This window comes from Phyllopteryx taeniolatus, chromosome 12 (genome assembly GCF_024500385.1).
Source record: "Phyllopteryx taeniolatus isolate TA_2022b chromosome 12, UOR_Ptae_1.2, whole genome shotgun sequence".
Taxonomy (NCBI): domain Eukaryota; kingdom Metazoa; phylum Chordata; class Actinopteri; order Syngnathiformes; family Syngnathidae; genus Phyllopteryx; species Phyllopteryx taeniolatus.
This window is the reverse complement of record NC_084513.1, coordinates 19,876,501-19,897,449: the sequence shown is the minus strand read 5'-3', so window position 1 is coordinate 19,897,449 and position 20,949 is coordinate 19,876,501. Positions and strand designations below refer to the sequence as shown.

The following is a 20,949-nucleotide window of genomic DNA, read 5'->3' as shown; positions in this document are numbered from 1 at the left end:
CAGATATTGGTAAATTAGCGTGCCTTTTTATCCTATATGACGACGGATTTTTAAGCGGCAAGCTGTTCGTAGCCTTGAAAACATCGTAAACTAAGGACAACTTGTAAAACCAAATTGGCTTTTCATTCGCAAGGGTATTAAACTTATTTTCATTCGCGGTCCACATCATAGTTTTGGCTTCCCTTAGGTGGCTGGTTCTAAAGGTGAAACCATAAATGTATAATCGCAACGGTGTAACAGCACGCCAAAAATAGCTTTTGGGTATATACTAACTGTAGATTGGTTTTAAGTTCAGGCAACCAGTTTGCATTCAGTACAGGGAGCAAAATGCTAAACAAACTGCTTGTATTTTGTGTTGCACATAAAATTAAACGAAAATGTCAATTTCTTTCTTTTTAGGAAAGTGCAACATCAATAGTTTCTTTTTTAAAGGAAAACCGGGATGCAGACAAGTGCAACAGTCGCTGGGGGCTACGACTTCAAAATATCAAATATGTTCAGTGTGGGAACCCTTATAATCATCCCATCATATTACACATAATTGTTCCTGCATTTAGTTATTATCAATTTTATGATGGATAAAAAGGAAAGCAAAAAATGTGACAAGTTTTCACGTTCCACATAAAATGACATGGAGGGCCGGATCTGGCACGTGAGCCTTGAGTTTGACACCCGTGTCCTACAGGCATCGTACCTCAGTGTTATCATGGAATTGCAACAATATGCAACCACATGATTTATTTACAGTTTCCTCTACTTCTCTACTAATCTAATACAAAGTGAAACTAGCGATGCACTATTGCCTTTCTGACTGATTTGTTGAAATTGATGGCGCATGTCAGCAGCTGCTTGTTGCTTCGCTCAACCCGACTGTACTCCACAAGGAGATTTTGCTTGAGTCGTCAATTTGTATACCCAACTTCAGCTGTACCATTGTACAATGACATGCTGCTGTCGCTCATGGTTGGGCACACTCGCATGGGTGAGTCACTATACGATCAATATCGCGATGTGGAATTTTTGTATAACAATGTTCACGGCATTGTAGTGGATGATATGATATAGTACAGTCCCTGGTGATGCATTCCTGTAACTTGGGAAAGGTGAAGCGTAATTTACCTTAAACCTCTTGTCCTGCAGCACCTTCTTGATGGCCACCAACTCTCCCGAGTCACACAGCTTGGCCTGGTAGACGACCCCGAACGAACCGTTGCCGATGACCTTCGTGTCTGTGTAGCTCACCTCCTGTGGCCGGTCGGGGCCTTGGCCAGGTGTGGCCCTCACTGTTGTTACCTTGCTGCCATCTTTATCCCCTGAGAGAGAACCACAGAGAAAGCGAGTCTGAGGGAGGGGAGGGCACTGCAGCCGAGATAAATGTTATAACAAGTGAAAATCCATGAGGAGAAAGACTTTGTTCTCTGTGGGTGTCAGCTGTGGCTGAGGATTTCTAACTTATTGAGATGTGAATTATGGGGTACAGCAAATATCTCGTCCGACTTTGCTCCGAGGTAATATTTGTACACCGACCAGGCTGAATAGTTCATATGCTTCGACAAGGAGAACGGACATTACTTTGAGGACAACAATGTCCTGATTCGGTTTGGGAAGTCATCTACGTCAAGCTCGAAATGGCGATCTCTGAACAAACGAGGAGGTTTCCACACGTCATCCGTCTCTACGTCGAAGGACACATTGAAGGGAACCACAATTTTTGTGGTTGCCTTCAACACGCCACTATAGAGTCAGGAATAGTACTAAACCCTGAGCTGTCTTGGGTTTTGATCTTGGGTTGCACAGAATCTACAGCAATAGCTCGCTCAGCTTTTCAAATATCATAGAGCAGTAGTACAGTTACGCTCAGTTCCTGAGCGAGAAACCCTTGACCCCCAAACGTGTCCAGTACCATTCAAACCGTACTTTTAGGTGGAACCTGGGCTTAGCGGTCACCTCAAGTCTCCAGTTTTCTGACCATGTCGTCAGCAACATAACTATGCAAGCTCAAGGTTTCTGCTCTCACAGCGTTGATATACACAAGTTAATCATGAACAAATAAATAATAGCAGAGCTAGCTGCTATAGAGGGGTCGCCGAGATAGCTGACGACACCAAGTTGATGATGATTCCTGAAGACAGGTAGCAGGTTTAGGGTCTCTCCATTGCACGGAACTATCAAACTGGTCTATTGTAGTTTGACTGATTCGAGGGAGCACTATACAACTCAGCAGGGCCTTTCCAGGCCGCCTCTTCACTTCCTCGAACTGTGAGAAAAGTCTGTTCGCACGCACACATTCGCACAGGGATTTCTCACAAGTAAAAGGAACATGCGAGCAATCACGATTGCGAGGGAAATGTTGCTTTCTGTCGGGAAACCTCGAGACAGAAAACTGGACATGTACTTGAAAATGATTTCTAATTATGGCTGTCGGTGAGGTTGTGTGATGTCCCTACTACAGAGCCACCAAATCACGACATCAGAAGCACTGCAAAAGTCTCTGCTCATCCTCTATAGTTCTTTAAAGTCCTAGGAAGTCATTCTCGTCTCACGTGTGAAAGCTCTCATCGTTTGCTCAGGAATCAAAGGGAATAAGTGTCTCATTTTGCTCCAATCACTTGTAAAGGACAAGCAAGGGAGTGATGTAAAGGAAGCGGCGAGTTAAGCAGAGAGAGAGAGAGAGAAGCGGCAGGCCGCAGCTTTGAAATGCTCAACAAGCCTGCTCATTGTTCTTGGTCAGCTGCCTCACCCCCCGCAAAAACAAAACCTTTTAAGCAAACGTGTGGGTGTGTCAACATATGGCGCACGAGCCCTTATTGCAGGAGCACAACAGCTGCGTCTGCCCAGCTACTCTGTGTGTGTTGCGTATGTTTGTCGAACTCTTGTCACAAACGCAGAAGTCGTAATTTGAGAAAATATTTCTATTTCTTTAGGCCATAAAAGGGAAAACAATTCAACAAAGAGGAAGTAAGGTGGAAACTGAGCGTGCCTCCTTGTGCCATGTGACATCGTATTCTTACTTCGCAATGTAATTCATTGTGTGCTATTGGTAACCCCAATATGACGTATGTTGGTGAAATCCTCAGCCGAGGACTCAGTATTCTATACGAATGGGCTGCGACGAGTTAGTTACTGCTTCCCTTGAAAACTATAGTGTCATTTTGATGTCAAAACATGTGCAGTGTGTGCACTGATATATTCCTTTTAAGACAGTAAAAAGACTGCAACACAGTCAAAGTGAAACTAAATGTACATTTAAAACCAGGACACGGTGGAGGAGTGATGACACACTGAAGTGAACAGATGTCATGGAGATGGGAGATATTGATTATTTGTCCATCTTTACCATAACGTGTGCCATAATTTTTTAAATTCCAGCTCGTCATCTTTAGTCAAGAGACAGTTGTTATTGATACTCAGCAGACACTTCATTAGGTACACCCACGCAACCTAATGAGATTTAAATGCATGCCAGTAATCATGCTTGTTCGTGAGACTTCAATTCTTGTCCACCATTAATGCCTTTCATTCTCTCATAGCTCATGCAAATGTCAGACGGTCACACACTAAGCCAGTGATTTCCAATCTTTATGGAGCCAAGGCACATATTTTACAATTGAAAGATCTCACGGCACACCAACAAACAAAAATGTCACAAAAGTGGATACATTAATTACTGTATTTACTTCCTGCCATCTAATCAAAGAGCATTTATTTGTTCTGTCTGTTACTATGCCTCATTGGCATAAATAGATGAACAAAGATACATTATTTCTTGTAAATAAAGAACTTTTTGAGCAATTAGGTAAAATGTTATTATTTCCCACGGCACACTTGAAGAGCGCTCACGGCACACTAATGTGCCCCCGGTACGCTGGTTGAGAATCACTGCACTAAGTGCATCAAGTATTGACAGTTAGGAATCCGACAAATCAATTTCCCCTGTGTTGCTGGGTTTGCGTTCCAGCTTCAGTAGTGGTGTTGCATGCAAGGGAGTAAATATGTGAACAGCCAAAATGTAGATGAATATTACAAGTAGATAGATATTCTGGAAACAAGAGCATTAATAAAAAAAACAAAAATACTGATTATTGTATATGCCAAACTGCTGCTTGTTGTGAACTTCCCTGTCCCTGATATACAGTAACACCACTATTCTGACCTAATGACACCAAATCAATCACCCTTGTAAAAACAATATCGTCTAAAGAAGAAACATTGCTATCATTACTTCCGACACACTTGGACTTATTTGCCAATAAACATTCTTCAAAATGCTTAGCACTGACATTCAGTATGTAATGCAAATATGAAAATCCATCCATTTTCGGTTGCATTTGTCCTCGTAGGGTCTCAGGTGAGCTGGAGCCCACCCCGGCTGACTGGGCGAGAGTCAGGGCACACCCTGGATTGGTAGCCAGCCAATTGCAGGGAACATATAGTCCTTCACATTCACACTAGTGGGCAATTTAGAGTCTTGAATTAACCTAACGTGCATGTTTTGGAAATTTTAAGAGCATGCCGGAGTTTCCACAGAAAAACCAGGAGAACATGCAAATGCCACTCAGGATGGCTGAGACTCGAACTCATTAATATATATATATATATATATATATATATATATATATATATACACACACGTGACTCAATTGGCCACTGATAGGAAAAAAGGTTCCCCGCCCCAGATATAGAATCTGATTAGCCTGAAGGCAGCAGGGAGGCCTGGGGCTTCTCAAACTGGAATTAATGTCATTGCAGCTGAATGACACTTGGGGGGGCTGGGGTTCTAATAATAAAGTTTAAACATATATTGAGGAGAAATCTCCTTTTCTTGATCACTCCAGTCATCCTATGGGCGCCGTGACAGTTGCGTAATAAGACTGCCTGCCTGCAGCGTTAACATGCGCATAGCTTATGTGGCAACCCGGCTATGACTCATCTTCCAAATTGTCCATAGGACCGTAATCATCATCATCATCACCACCAACACCACCACCACGGAACCGGACCGAGGCTCGCCTTCCATCTCAAGGCCGAGGACCGGCCCAGCTGTCACGCTCTGGCCCAAGCGAGTGAGCTCCTCACGCGGGCTCCGTGCTAAGCTAATCGGCGCTTCGCTGGAGGGGGTTCGGGTCGGAGGGAGGGTGGAGCCCACACCGACCGGGCCCGGTGCGGTGTCGGCGGTGTGTGGAAGACGACTTACGGCTGACTTTCATGCTGCCAAAGGCGGACGGCTGCGGCACCGGCTTGCAGCTTTCCGCGAAGGAGGTGGTCCTGGGCCGGCCTGACATGTTCAAAGCGCTCGCTGGTGGTTCTCGGAGAACTTGCTTTAGCCACGGATGGGATCTCTGAAGCTTCTCATCCAAAAACAAAAAACAAAATAAAAAACACTAAATAAAAACAAGGGGCAGGGGAGTGACAGCAAATGTCTTGTCCAAGGGGAAGACAGAAAGGAGACGCTGGCCTAATAAACGAAGACTTTCTGGCCAAACGTGTGCATTTTCCCCCTCTTGGGAATCTTTCTGTGAAGGGGGCCCTTTAGGAAGAGACGTCTCCTTCTAAAATTCTCATGAATTGGGCCTTTTAAAAACAAAACATAAAAGAATCACTCCGAATCCGGGGTGGGTTTCATAAAGACGCTAATGTTAGCATGTAGGCTAAATGCGGCGTTTTGCGGCCCGTCCAGTTCCTCTTCATATTCCGATGTGGAGCCGACGTGAACCCACTGCCATGGCGGCTCCCTCGCCGAAGCCGAGCCTTACAGAACGTCCAGCGGCAGCCCGTCTACTTTCCCCCCACCCCCGCCGAAAAAAAACGTCTTCAGCGTTCGTAAGGTACACCGTTAGACAAAAACCTAACCTAAGACAACGTTAAATTCCAGGTACGACTTCCAAGTAGAACACTGTTGGATTATGGAAAGGGACGATACTGGATTTCTTTTTTTTTTTATTCCTTCCCCATAGGTCTCGGGCTCGCCGTCTTTGTCGCTACGCACGTTAGCTAAGTCGTTTGCGTACAAGTGCCGACGGACGAGTCATTCCCACGCTGTTGTCGTATATTCAATTGGAGAATACTGGAGGCCGCGAACGCGTAATGGCGAATCTGGTTTGATGGCGGGTTTGACCAATCAGACAAGGTTATTCGGCCTGTATTCGGCGTCAACTGGGAGTTCTGTAGACCAATCAGAACGCCGTTCCGGAACACCACATGGCATAATTTGCGTGGCACCGCCCACAAGACTTCAAGGCCTCTCCCATTATGGACGACTTTATGGCCCAATGAAGATCCGGTATTCGAGTGACGTCATCGATAGCCGCCAGCTGTCACGGAGCGCCACTGGTCAGTACAGTCAGTCAGCACTGTTGCTATGTCGTTTCGTAACAACTTTTCCTCTCGGAACAATGTTGATTGGAGAAATGGAATTGAATGTGTATGTATCGTCAGGGAACTTAATTTCATAGTTATTTAAAAAAAGATAATTAAACTCTTCAAAATGATTTACTATGTACACCCACAGCACAGTTCATTAGGTACACTCTTCAGTGTGCAAGTGGCTTCAATTGCACCACATTCCCAAAAGGGAGTTTCTAATATTTTGGCTGTGTCATTTAGCTACTCTTCGGCATCTCAATAACGGTTTCAATCAAAAATTAAGCCTTATTTTGCATGTAGGATTCTATTCCTGTTAACTCAATCCATGTACATGGTGTGGTGAACAAACCTGTAATTCCTCAAACAACCCTCTACTGAATTACCTCGAGTGCAGAGAGTGCCAGGTGTTTATTTGAGTGAGCCATTTATTTGATAACAGTCCTCTCCTAAATGACCTCAAATAGCGCCCCGGAGGGTGTTTATCTACTCAACTGCAGCGAGTACTGGCGTTTATTTGTTGGAGGCATTTATTTACGCAACTGCAGAGAGTACCAGGCGTTTATTTGAGAACGGACCTCTACAGAATCACCTCAAATAGTGGCCCAGAGGGTGTTTATTTACTCAACGGCAGAGAGTCCGATGCATTTATTTGCAGGAGGGATCTGTTTGACAACAGGTCTCTAGAGCATTGCTTCTCAACTGTTGTCACACCGGGACTCGGATTTTCCCGTTGTCGCTAAGTCGTTTCTGATGCATGCCGTTCAAAATAATGGGCCCTGGGGAGCACGTTAAATATTTCACTGCTCCTACGGTGGTGACATAACCCAAATTTGTACGCAAGTTGAAACACGCCATAGTCTATCGCTAACCTATGCTCACACAGTATTAAAGTCCTAATTACAATAAATGTTTGTATGAAAAACATTCATAGGCCGTAAAAATCAAACAATCCAATTAAAAACAGTAAATACAGTGCTGAGTGTGCCGTCTTGAATTGCATAAAAACGTATTGCTACAGCTTCTGTAACCTTGACATGTTGTGTCTCGGTACCGTTGTAAACTGAGTCATTTTTACGACCTATCTGCAACGCACCCAACGTGGGTTCGCGGCCCACTTTTGGGTCCCGACCCACCAGTTGCGAAACTCTGCTCTAGAGAATTGATACAATGGGAATGAAATGTATAACAGATTAAGCTGTACCGTACTGTATTTAGTACTTGGTGCACATGCGTGATAGCATGTCGATGTGCATTTTGTTCTCAGGTTTTATTGAGTTTAGCAGTTTTCCCAATTCCATTTATATTGAAAACAGAATATTGATTTAGATGTGGAAATGAATGTGTAGCGTAGGAATATCAAGTTTGTTCTGCCTTATCGCTTAGTGCGATGTGTTCACGTAGCTGTCTTTACTCGACCATTCCTCTGTAAGTGTGCCAGCGGGCAAATAAAAAAAATAAATAAATAACAGGCCTAATCTTAGTTGGTCTTCCCTCCCACACACGAAAGCCGGCGGAGAGTCTTTTGTGTGGTTTGTGTTGCCTCTGTTGTACGCTACAAAGAGAATTCCTCCCAGTCTGCCCGTCAGTGCTCCAATATGCAGAATGAAGAGCCGTGTCCCAGAAGTTAGGCAGCCGAGCAAAAATAATGAAAGATACGGTGAGACCAAAATAAATGGACACTTCTCTTGTTTTATAAACCAAAAAACGAATGCCCCATATCCTTAATTATCTCACTTTACAAATACCCCCACTCGCAAACCAAAGGAATTAAGTGCAACAAAGTCGGGCATGAAGCAAAGAGGCATAGAAATGCAGTCTGGTTTCGAGCCCCTGGCGGTTTGTATACTTGGTGTTGACCTTTTCATGCAGTAGAGGCTCCCCTTCAGTAAGAAAAGACGAACATTACGTAAGAACAGACGAGCTTTTGAGGGTTGCCGGGACCTCTTTGTGTTCTTTAGTCCCACAAAAGTCCAAAATACATTTCATTCATCAAAGAAACATACTGACATTATGAGCTCGGTGTCCCGGAAGTGAGCTATTCGAACGAAAGCATGTGTCCAAAATGTTTTTGCAATAAAACAAGACATGAGAGCATGGTAAGTTATAATGCATGTAAAACATTAGTTTTTGACTCGCTTCAGTGGAAAAGATTGAAGACACATTGAAATAACTAACACGATAAATAGAGCTCCCCTTGGATTCGACTACTTCATTCGCATGTCAAATGTGTTTTCATCCTTGAGTGTTCATGGCAAACTTTTTTTTCTGTGGAACCTATCTTTAGCAATTCGATGAAAACCCTACCAAGTCACGGCTCTCTTGTCTATGTTTTTGTGCTCTCTCTCTGTATCGCCCAAATATGTCACAAGGTGGCGCCACACCCTGGCCAGTAGGATAGTAGTAATTGGTGTCAAGGAAGTATGTGAAGAGCTCCATTTTGACTGTTGTAAGATTGTTGTATATCGGGATGGGGCTACATTTTGCCTGAGTTGTTAAGTTACGGTGAATCTTCGGCACGTGTATGTTTGTTTGGTTTTTTTTCCTCTACTGAGCACCTATTATCAGAAGAAACAGTTATCGCTTTATTGCTTGACAATTGTTATCGTTGGCAAAGTTGTAGTATGCACTACAAGTGTGCGCAGGTTACATAAGATTTTTCAAAATCAAATCACCTCATTTATTTATTTACCCAGACTTAGTGTTTGGTGAAGTTGTTTGCGCCAGAACTCGAGGTCGGCAAGTTAAGGAAGAATTTTACACGTATAGTACGTATGTCTTTAAAAATAATTCAATACAAAATGTAGTCAAATGAATTCAATGACGCTAAATGCAGATGAGCTTCATTGCTACTGAAGTTGTTCTCAAATCTTGGGAATTTAGTGAAAACGTTGCCGAAAGTGGTCTTTACACGAACGTGGGTTTGAGGTCTTCCTTGAACACCACCGGATGCGCCGAGCGGTAGAGATCGTAACCTTCGCACTCGCTGTCCGAGGAGTCTGAGGAGTCCGAGGACAGGAACGAGCCTCGCTGCAAGCAGGAGTCGCAGTAAGGTCGGTGGTAGAAGCAGTAGTCGGTGGAGCTGCTCGAGTCCGAGTCCCAGTACCCGCGGTGGTCCGCCGCGTGTCCGCGGGGGTGCTCTTTGGTGTCGCCGCCCGTTTCTACGTCAGACGGATCGGCGTGCTGCAGGGAACACCCGTGAGGCCTTGATGCCAAACTTCTCACTTCCTCATTTTGCACGTCAAGGTCGCAGTTGGGAACCTGGAGGTTGATACCATCCGTGGTGACTCCTCCGTTCAGGTTGACTCCCTCGGGGTGCTTTCTTCGCTTCTGACAGTCCCTCATCCGCCTCTCTGCGTGGAGGCAAGGCGGCGTCAAACCACGTCTGGGCGAGTGGAAGGGCGGTCGACGTTTCCTCATGGCGTAGGGGGAGATGCTGGGATAGCGGAAGACGAAAGGAGGATTTGGCGAACGCGGGGTCCGCAGAGAGATGGGGGAAAGTGACAAGGTCTCGGTAAATCTGGCATGGGAAGAAGGACTCCTCGCAGATTTTAGAACAGTTTCCAAGACAGTGTCCACACTCAATTCTTGGAGGATCTCCTGCAACTTCTCTCGACTAACGAAACCAGCCGGTCTGGTGTTTGGTCCCAAGGGGGATGTTGATCCATTACTAAAGGTTTCAACCTCAAAAGGGTTCAAAGGTCTGGGGGATTGCAGGGAGTTGACAAACTGAACCGTCTCCTCTGCTGTCCGAAAAAACCCCGGAAGACCGGAGGGGGTCTTCTGTTATGGACTTGCATGGGCCTCCATCCGACCCACCAGAAAGAGGAAATGGGGCGGCAGCGGGGGTTACGGAGCAAGGCAAAGGTGGACGATCAGAAGATCCCAGACCACCAGATGACAACGGAGCAGTGACGAGACGAGGGGAGAGAGGCGCCGTTGGTGAGAATCTGGATTTGACGTCGCTATGAGGTAGAGAAGCTGGAAGGTGACAAGACTGCAATTCTGCGGTCTGAGTGGAAGAGGAGTGGCGGTCGTCCACGTCCTGCTCCTCCGACGGCTGGCCGGCTGACACCAGGCGCAGGAGCTTGTCTTTGGCGTTGCTCACCTGCTCTTGCAAGCTGTCAATCACGGCGTTCTTCTGGAAAACGGCAAATAAACATGAAGTTCAACCTGATTGCTTTGAGAGCGTCAGCCCAAAAATGCTGCTCCATTTATCATCCATCTATCCATTTTCAATAGCATTTGTCTTCATTCGTCAGAACTGTGAGGCAGACATGCTAACCACTAGTACACCGTGCTGCACCCATGTGATCTTACAAAATTGAAGTTCAAATAAAAACATGTAGCTGAACAGTACCTCGTTGAGGAGCTTCTTCATGGAGTTGTTCTCCCCGAGGAGGAAGTAGACGTCGTCCTGGCTGTAGACTGAAGGCTGGCTCTTACTGGGGCTGCTGAAGTACTTGGCCAGCTGACTGGGGTTGATGTGATCCTCCTCAAAGTGCCGCCACTCCGTCAGCTGCTCGTATAGGCGATGGTGGAGGGAGTATAAAAACAAAACATTCTTGTAATATGGCATACAGTGCTCCCACCTTCCAAAAACATGCATGGTAAAATGCAGACTAAATTGTCCATAGTTGTATATCCCCACATGCGCAATGTGTTTGGCTGGCTACCTCTTGCTGGGAAAGGCTCCAGCTCACCGTGACCCCAATGAGGCCACAGAAAATGGACGGATAGATGAAAGCATTCCGATACTGTAAAATGCGCACGTTCACTAGGGGAGGCGGTTGCGATCAGGTGTGTTCGGAGCACATGGCTCATCACCGAAATATTTCAGATGCGTTCCTTTATCCTAACGTCATTTTAGTGGGCCATAAAGCTGTTTGCCAGCTTTACTTTCGACTCATAAACACGTGTGTGAGTCATACTCTGCCCTCTGCTCTCGCAATCAGAAGCCGCTCGAGCTCTGTCCCCAGTCGTCATGGTAACAAAACTCGGACTTGCCTTCGGCCCAGCGGTCCGTGGGGCGGGGTCTACGGTCGCTCGGTTGCAAACTCTTAAAAAGGGTTAGGGCTCTAGCGATGAGCTTTCCTACCTGGGGCACAAAGAGCATGAAGTTGGTAGTCAGCGTGCAGACGAAAATGGCGCCGGCCACGGTGCCGTAGACCACGTTGGGCCAAGCCGGCATGAAGACGGCCACGGGGACGGCCACGCCGGAGCAGAGGGTGACCAAAGTGACGGCGGTGAGGATGGTGGGAGATTGGTTGACCGGAGGGTGGCTGACGTGGCTGGTCAGGCCGGCCAAATAAGTGCCGTATAGCAGGAGACACACCTGAATAGAAGGACGGCGTGAAAAAATTGCTTTGGGAATTTACCAATGTGTATTAGGCTCGCCCCAAAAAAATGGAAAAGTTATGAGGGAAGAAGTGGTCGTTTTAATGGCTGTCGAAATTCCCACGCAAGCCCAACAATTAGACAAGATCAGCAATAGTCCTCATCTTCACACAGGGATACGTAATCATTTTTTCTGGATTTTTTTTCTTGTAATGTTATGAGTTTATTATGCAATTATGACTTTTTTTCTTTTAAAATTAGGACTCGTCCACGAACAATACGACGTTGTCCTCATAAATTATGACTGTTCTGAAAACCCCCCAAATTTTCCCGTGACATCAAAAATATTGGGAAGATTCCTACTTTTAATATTAAGAGATTATTTTCACTTTTTTCGTTAGAAAGTATAACTTTTCCTCGCACTCCTGTACTGTATTGCTGTAATTATGACTTTAAATACAATTGCAACTTTAAATTCCCTAAAGTGTCAATTTTTCCGCACAAAAATGACGACTTTGGACATTACAACTTTTCCCTGCAGAAATCTGACTTTATTCTTAGAAAATGGAGACTTTTACCCATAAGATTACAACGTTAAAAATTGTAATATAACAAGTTCATCATAAATAATATTGTCTTGTTTTTCCTCGTTACATGACAACTTGCAGTTATGACTTTTTCTCACAATCTGACTTTAGTCTTGTACGTATTCGACTCCATTTAGCCAATCGTTTCACCGTTGTGAAAAATGCCACTTTTCACTTTGTCCCGTAACACTTCATTCTCATCAAAGGATTATGTATTCTGATCAAATTGGAATCTTATTCCCGTAACATTATGATGTCTTTGGTCTCGTACAATTAGGACTTTTCCCTGTAGAATTATGAATGTATTCTCATAAAAACTGCCACTTTACTGTTGTCTATTGTCATAATTAGTATTATTTTATGATATATTCCGTGACACTCCAGCAATCCTCTTATGGTAAGAAGCCAAACTTAAATGTTAAACCCAATGGCGAATGATTATTTTTGAACAGCGGGGTGAAACGACCTACCTTTTTAACAACTATAATGATAATCCACAGATCCGAGTACACAGAAGAGCAGGAGTCAAGCTGTGACAAAGAATAAGAGATTTCCTTCTCCACCATCTAGAACGAGGAAAACCATATTGCTGCTGAGGGGAAATCAGGTTCCATCCGTTTGAGGCACAAACATAGTCCATCAGTTTTAATCAAAATTGGGATAGTCATCAATTCAACTGTACCCGACTTACCTTAACGACTGCACCGAGCGATCGAGAGCAGCGGATGGGGTCTGCGAGGTTCCAGGCGGTCAGGACCAGCAGGTCCGCCAGGATCAAAAGGGCCACCATGGCCATTAGCTGAATATCTCGGATGATCTGACGTAAAAAACACGGGCGTACAAAGGTGTACCAGAGAGTTGGCACCACAAGGAGGTGACGGACGATGCAAAACGCCACAGACTGGCTAACAGAAAGCCACAATGTCACGGCGTCGTAACCCCCTTTTGGAAAACAGATATTTGAACACAAGCCGTGGAGCAACATATGTAGACAGATAATATAAGAACACTCACAGGCAAATATTCAATGATAACTCCACAATGTGAAGTTGCGATTGAACTCAACATCAAGGTTCCAATAATGAGCTCAGCTGCACAAAAACACGTACCACTCTCTTGTCGGGCACTCGCTGGGTGAACACCCTGTACAGCCGCCACGTTTTCCCTAAAATGGGTCCGAACACCATGGTGCTGCCGAGACAAAGGGTCCACACCCGAGCCTGTGGGAAGCAACATTTACCAAACGAAGAACGGTATATGAACCGGCGATGCGTTTGGAAAAGCGGCGCAGCTTCACCTGGCAACGTGATTCAGTTATAGCGAGCTGACTGACAAATATATTTCACATTATTGGTTTTTATACCAACTGACATTTCACTATGACAGAGTGGGCATGTTAAGCTTGAAAACATCCAACTATGCACATAATATGATAAAAAAAAAAATTATGAAACACAAGTGTAAATATGTTTACCGTTACTGTAATGACAGGGTGGACGGCAATTTCAGGGACAATATGATCATTAAAATGGAATATGTGGAATGTATAGGATCCAAATGAGTCGTTTTAACCAATAATTTGTCGTGGACAATAAAACCATGTAAAGATGTTTGCTTTAGTATCATTTAACCACTTCTTACACACACTGTAGTTAGCGGTGCGGGGTGTGCCGAAATCACGTACAACCATCGGCCTTTCTGGCCTTCTTGTACACAATTCATTCAACCTTACAACGGAAAACGGATGGACGGATGGATGGACGTGAGCGCTACTGACGTGAAGTAGAGCTGTCGACGCTTCCATCTGGGGCTGCGCTGGCGCGTCCACGGCAAACAGGAAGCCGCTGCTGTAGGCGACGACGCTTCCCAAGAGACTCAGGACGTTCAGGTTGGGACTGGACATCTTCACTATCCTTGTAGAAAACAAACAAACAAACGCACAAAAACACTCAAAGTCAGTTCTGTTTTGATTAACACTGTCAAAGAGGTATTCAACGAGCAAAACTAGAATAGAATGTAAGGAATTAAACACTTAGTGCGTCATGATAATTCAATGGGCATTGTGCTACTCATTCTGGTGTGCATGCCATGGCATTATAACACATACAACTATACATATATACGTTTGATAATGAAATCAATTAAACAATTAGCTGCAATCATATTAGTTTTTTCCCCATATGGATAAAGAATACACTGTTCCCAGTGATAAAATAAACGATTCCTAAAATCTACATCGGTTTTCTACAAATTAAATCCCTTTTTTTCACCTAAAAATAGGTCCTTTGCTCCAATAAGAGACTGAGCTTGGCGAGTGTGAGCTACCTGTTGTTTTTGAAGCGCAGGGTGAAGAGCAGGAAGCAGAAGGCCAGCAGGATGCCGCAGGAAAGCAGCGACCACACCACGGCGCTCAGCACCGGGGAGAGCGAGCGTCTCGGGAAGTCCGCCGCCACCTGAGAACGCGGCGGGCCTTAACGTATACGGTGCATCCCCAAAAGTATTCACGACCTTTACTTGTCAGCTTCAAACACTCCGCCACTAGATGGCGATAACAACGACAGCAAACGTCACAACACCCGGCCGCTATCAGTTCACGTCGTTACTTCGCTGCAAAAACTTTTTTTTTTTTACTTGAAATAAGTACAAATTTGTCAGTGGAGTATTATTTTATTTTTTTTAATCAAAATGACAAATTTCACTAATTTGGGAATGCCCGACAGCAAATTTACAGGCGTCACTAAACATGTTTTCTTAATTAAAAAAAAATTGTTTTGGTTTTGTTTTAAATATATATATATATATATTTGTTTTAAGTCTTTTACGTGAACATTATGAGGTACTGTATGCATGTAGAATTTGGAGGGATACATTAATTGAGTCGATTTTGGAATGAAGGCGGTAACGTAACAAATTGCGTGCGAAGCGAATAATGCAAATACTTTCTGAATGCACAGCGTAATAAAATAAAATATATGACTGGTGGCTGTGATTACCCTGCTGAGGTTGCACAGTCTCTGCAGCACCTCCATGCTCTCCTGTTGCCTGCGGACCCCCGAGCGGCTGAGGCAGAGTGGGGAATCACAGCGAGAGCTGCAGTTCCACTCGGGCTCCATGACTGGCCTCGGTCAGTCCACTTTCACGCGCACATCCTGTTAAAAATGAAAAGAAATGGCGGGGAAATGTCGGAAAAAGTAGTTTACTTTTCACCTGCAGTACACAAAGTCGACCACAGTGTGGCGTTCTCACAGAGACGCCCACTACTAAGACACTTCATTAGGTACACTTGCAAGGTCCAATACAAGTTCTGCCTTGACAAATATAGTAACGTTACGTTCTGTTACTCATTTCACAATATGTTTAGTATTGGGTTTGCCAATAGCTAAGAACTGATTTTGTCATAATAGTTACTTTAGTTCACTGTTTCCCAACTTTTTCTTTTTTTTTTTTTTTTTTTTTAAAGCCAAAACACGTTTTATATAAAAGAAATCTCCTGGCACACCACCAGACAACATGCCAAAAATACTATGTACTGTATGCTTAAATAATGATGACCTTACTGATGTTTTTTGAATGTTTTTTAATTGATTACTTATTTTTGTTATTTGAAATACTTCTACTAGTTTACAATGATTATTATTACTACTACTGACATTATAATTGCAAGAGAACTTTTTTTTTTTTTACACAGCGCATATATTGGATTTCATTCTATTGAGCAAGCACCGGCAAAGTTGCGGTTAGTTGTTTTTACTATTATTATTTCCTGAAGTGATGTAGAATCGTTTTTGTATTAATACCTTCATGTCATTAAATTGCAGACGTAAAGCACAAATGTCTTTTCAATTTGCATTCATTGCCTCCGACCTGTGACTGTGCAAATGACTTGCTGTTGTGTGATGTAATATTTTGCATGTTGTTACTGCTATTGCCGCTACAGGATAACATCATTTCTACCTAACCGATTTTCAAATTGCTCATATAAATAAATTCCTTTAATTCTTGGCGTGAGTTGAGAGTGTGCTACAGCCAAGCTGTGATTTGCACCTCTGACTATCACAAAAGTGTAGGCGTGACAAACACAGACTCGACAAAGTCAGTTTGCCACTGTGCCCGCAGGCACTTCCTCCCGCCTTGCCCTCTCTGCACCGACATGTAGATGCGCTCGCACGGCTGAAACTTGAGCTCACAATCATACAGACCGACTGTGACTCAACCACACGCGGCTCCGACCGGCGTTTACCTGAGCGGCGTCACGCGTCTGCTCATTGTCTGAGTTGATGAAGTCTCAACAAAGTTGTTCTGCTCGCAAAACACATTTTCCCATCGTTAATAATGTCAATGAATACTTCCAGGCTCAAACTGTCGTAAATAAAACCTAAGCCCTGAAAGTAGTAATTGGAGTGAAGGAAGTAAGTTTGAAGTGATACATCTCGATTCATCAGTGTATGCTGGGAGGAGCTATGTTTAGCCTGGGTTGTTAGCGGAGGTTATGGAGAGTCTCCGTATATGCGCACTTCCATACATTTGTACCACTGCTGATCTCATTGTATTGAGTCATATTGACTTATGATGTAAATATAGTGGATATAAAAAGTCTACACACCCCTGTTCAAATGTCAAGTTTTAGTGATACAGTAAAATGAGACCATGCTAAATTAAGCAAAACATTTTGCCAACATTAATCTGACCTATACCCGGTAAAAAATCTAATCTTTTTGAGAGGTAAAATAAAACTAAATGACTGCGATAAAGTGGTTGCACAAGTGTGCACACCCTCCTATAACTGCGGCTGTGGCTATGCTCACAGTTGACCGGCAAATCACCTTCAAACTCATGTTAAATGGGAGTCAGCACACACCTGCCACCATTTAAAGTGCCTCAGATTAACCCCAAACAAATATCTAGTAGGCTTTTACTGCCTTTCAATTTTTTTTTTTTTTTTTTTAGCAGAAGCCTGGTAACACTGACTGGTATTTGGAACTGTTTATATACTGCATGTCTCAGTTCCAGCTACTGATGATACTGCCACTACCGTGCTTCGTCACTGTTCTTTCAGTGATGAGCAGTGTTGTGTTTGCGGCACCAAATGTACCTTTTGGAATTATGGCCAAAAAGTTCAAACTTGGTTTCATTGGACCCTAACAAAATCTCTCACATACACACACACGTGGGAAAATGTGCTATGGTCCAAAGAAACCCATGTTGAACTGAATTAGCATAACCAATAAAGGCTAATTCTATTCTACAAAGTTGGATGGATATCTTATTGTTTACTGTTTTACATGTTAAAATAAATGTGAAAAAGGGCCATTAAAACAAAATGGCTAGTTGTCTTTTTGCATTGTAGCAGATTGGAGTTTTTCAACGACAAATGGATGCATAGCCCACAGTGACCTACTTCCACGAAAGGAACGGTGCCGACCGAGAACAATGCAGCCGCATATCTGGGAAATATCTGCACTTCCTCTTCTTGTCCTTTTCGTCACTTTTCCGAGTTTTGCTCGCACTCCTGCCGCTTCCTGCAGGAAAGCCCCCCTGTAGAAAGAAGCATTTCCGCCACCCCACGTTGTGGAGAGGTCAACAAAGGTGGGCCGACATCCAGCAGCGAGGATTTGTAGGTTTTTATGGTCATGTTCACCACATTCTTTGCTACACAGCAAGTAATAGCTGAGTAACCCGTGGATTTGGAAGTCCTTTTATAGCTTGAACTTTCACTTATCTTCACTTCTTCCTTGGAGCTCGACTTAACTTGACTAAAGCGAGGAGATCTCTTGCTCCCTTCTCTCTTCTACTAACAGCTTCATACATGTGCAACAAGAACAAATTCAACTCTCCACCTCCTGTATGCTAAATGCTAACGTAAAGGGAGCTCTTGCATATTGTAATCATCCATCCGTCGTCCATACCAGTTGTTGTTTAAGTACTCTTGACTTCAAGTAAGAACATATCAACAATCACGCCAAATTTGAGCAAAAAGTAATTACTGGATGGCTCTGAAAGATTATTCAAAGCAATTATCTTGTGGTGCGGGGTGTGTTAAGAGTGATTTGTCAATCGGAAATGTTAAACCTGTTCAGTATTTACGATCATAAATCCTTCCGTGTGTGATTGCTGATATTGTAAGAAATCATTTGAGAGGTTCAAAATCGAACCGTAAGTCTGTTCGTACTGCTCTGTAGTGCGTGGTGTACTCGAGATGATCAAACACAACGCACCACGCACATAATCATATCTCCAGCGACAATTGTGAGTCTCCTCCCCCGATCCGAACTGACGGAAAACATTACAATAATAAATCATTTGCGACCGCTCCAATTCACGTCCCAATCGCCCAATCCCCCGGCTCGACCCAACTCGGCTTTGACCACAAACATAAGGATTTGCCTTTGTAACTATTGCACACGTTTAACATTAACAATTGTTGGCACTGATTATTATTTTTTTTTTCTAAGCAGATCAGGAAGGAAATTATCACTCTCTCTGCACCATTTGCACAATGGTCACTGTTCGAGATTATCGCTCAATTAGTCATTTCAACCTACACTAAATTGCGAGAGGACTCTGCATCATTTGCACAATTGTCCAAAAAATAAATAGAACCTGTATCGCCATTGCTACATTACCAGTAGCCTTTGATTGCCCCAAAAATATTTTCTGTCAAATGGCCGCCTGTTGTCGTACTCGAGCGGCTCCAACTACCGGAGACATATCCCTTGTGAGTTTTTGGACATACTTGGCAAATAAAGATGATTCTGATTAACACACACTCAGGATCATCTTTCAGAGACATCCACCAATCAGGCCTTTGCTGACTTTGAGACTTTGTGCGTACACTGCTTTAGACTGATCCTGTCTGACTTTTTGAATCGAAGCAATAGCGTTTAACCCCGTTTCACTGTATTAATTGTCCCATTGTTCGGATTAAGATTAACCGTGGCTCCTGGCCTCTTGTAAATCCGGGCCAATATTGAGGCATTCCGCCTCACCCACTGCTCCCTTCATCAGTTTATTCTCTAAGCTGAGTTAGAATGCAATTTATTGGGGATAATCTCTGGGAGCACGGTGGTGCATTTTTGCAGCAATGGCGCCTGAATGGGAGGGTGAATATAATCTGGTTATCGGAATCTGCTCTGTGGGACGCATTTTACTACCTACCCGGCTCGGCCAGGCACCGAGGTACTATTTCTAGTACCTGCTCGGCTCGGGATCTGAGCTTTCTACGTCGATAGCGTACGGCTGCTGGTTGCGCACGATTAAGACAAATGGCAGGAGACAACCGAAATAAACCTGCAGTTTCATAACAATAAAATAATAAGTAGTGCCGTTGTTGTTCGTTTGTTATGCTCTCTTGCTCTGGCTGATGCGTTCGATGCGGCGTGGTTTTCGTAGCTTTCGGGAGCACTACTTACAAGTGGGAAGGCGACCGCTTCGAACCAAAATGAGTGAGTTAAGACTTAGTTCTTGCTAGTCGAAAACATGGAATAGACAAGGGGATGTGGACTAATCTTCAGAAAACAGCTGCTAGTTTCAGTCAGACTCATATTAGATCAGGGATTCCCCAACCTTTTCGACCCAAATGAGAAAAGGGGTTTCCTCCCAGGACCCCAACTTCTTAAAAAGACATCAAATATTGCTACAGCAGCAACTATGCTAAAGAACACAAACAAAACATGAATGAAAGAGTCCATTTGCTAAGCGATTCCGAGCCTGATTGATGATCAATGAAATATGCAACAGCATTGTTTTCTGACAAACGGCGACCAGCAGTCTCATGTTTTATTTACAAAAGAGAGAGAGAAAAAAACAGTCTCATAAAAAGCATGTTGTCTTCATGGAATATGAATAATCATTATTTTCCCGGTTTTGAAAGTTAAGAATTTTTAAAATGGCAATTAAAACATTGCCCGTACAGTTAATAAATGTGACATGGAACTGATTACAGTAAGTGTTCCCCCGCTATATTGCGGTTCATAGTTCGTGCCCCACTATATCGTGTTTTTTTTTTTTTTTTTTAAAGTACTCTTTCCGGGTTTTTAAAGCCCTCACATGTGGGAAAGGAGAGACAACAGTAAAAGACAACGAGCGCAATCACGCTGGAGCCCACAGCAGACACTCACACGTCTCCCGCACAGGCCCCGCCTCTTTAAGGCATATCTAACACAGAGTCACTACAATACGTACCATATTTTCTATATGTTCAAAGATCTACAGTATATAAAAAGTGTTTTAAAAAGATTAAATGTGCTTAAACGGTGTGGGGTAAAACTATATTTAAAAAGACTTTTTTATATGGTCTTTCTATATCACTGTAATTCACTCCACAGTACATTATTTCCTATGGGGAAATGAATTTAGAAATTAGAACGCCATTTTTTTTTTTAGGTTCCACTGTTTATATACTGTGGCTACATTGACGTATTTATTCGGCAAGTTTTCATCGCAAAAACCAAGATATAAACTCACCAATGCGCTTAGATGACGAAAGAGAATCAATGGGGAGGAATGGATAAATGAATCAAGCCAACCTGAGGATGATCCCGACGTCAGTTCCCGTTGCGGCTTCCATGGCACACGAGACGTCTAACGTGGCCTCGCATTAGATCCCCACGCTGGATAAGAATCCCACCATGCCCAAGCGCGCGCGTCCAACTTTCCACACCAGCTC

General features: G+C 43.7%; 2 protein-coding genes and 1 long non-coding RNA gene across 6 annotated transcripts in view; 1 reads left to right on the top strand and 2 right to left on the bottom strand.

Annotated features, from left to right (window-relative positions):
• Window positions 1-6,089, bottom strand: part of gsk3ba (glycogen synthase kinase 3 beta, genome duplicate a) — a 24,833-nt gene extending 18,744 nt beyond the window's left edge. For 2 of the 4 annotated variants that reach the window (XM_061793032.1, XM_061793033.1), the window contains exons 1-2: window positions 5,195-6,089; window positions 1,120-1,313 (exon numbers count right to left, since the gene is read on the bottom strand). In XM_061793032.1, coding sequence (XP_061649016.1) covers window positions 1,120-1,313; window positions 5,195-5,282 — 282 coding nt within the window. In that variant the 5' untranslated portion in view covers window positions 5,283-6,089. The remainder of the gene's footprint in view (window positions 1-1,119; window positions 1,314-5,194) is intronic. The other 2 variants (XM_061793034.1, XM_061793035.1) reach the window with 1 other exon arrangement.
• On the top strand, window positions 5,990-13,894 carry LOC133487065 (uncharacterized). Its single transcript, XR_009791203.1, has 2 exons — window positions 5,990-6,330; window positions 12,785-13,894. It is a non-coding gene; the product is annotated as an uncharacterized LOC133487065 (long non-coding RNA).
• gpr156 (G protein-coupled receptor 156) lies at window positions 8,033-20,949 on the bottom strand. Its single transcript, XM_061793026.1, is given in 11 exon segments — window positions 8,033-10,123; window positions 10,125-10,501; window positions 10,721-10,879; window positions 11,459-11,695; window positions 12,755-12,850; window positions 12,976-13,101; window positions 13,394-13,504; window positions 14,062-14,197; window positions 14,610-14,737; window positions 15,278-15,433; window positions 20,810-20,949. Coding segments are annotated over 10 exon segments (2,346 nt in total). The 5' UTR covers window positions 15,398-15,433; window positions 20,810-20,949; the 3' UTR covers window positions 8,033-9,267.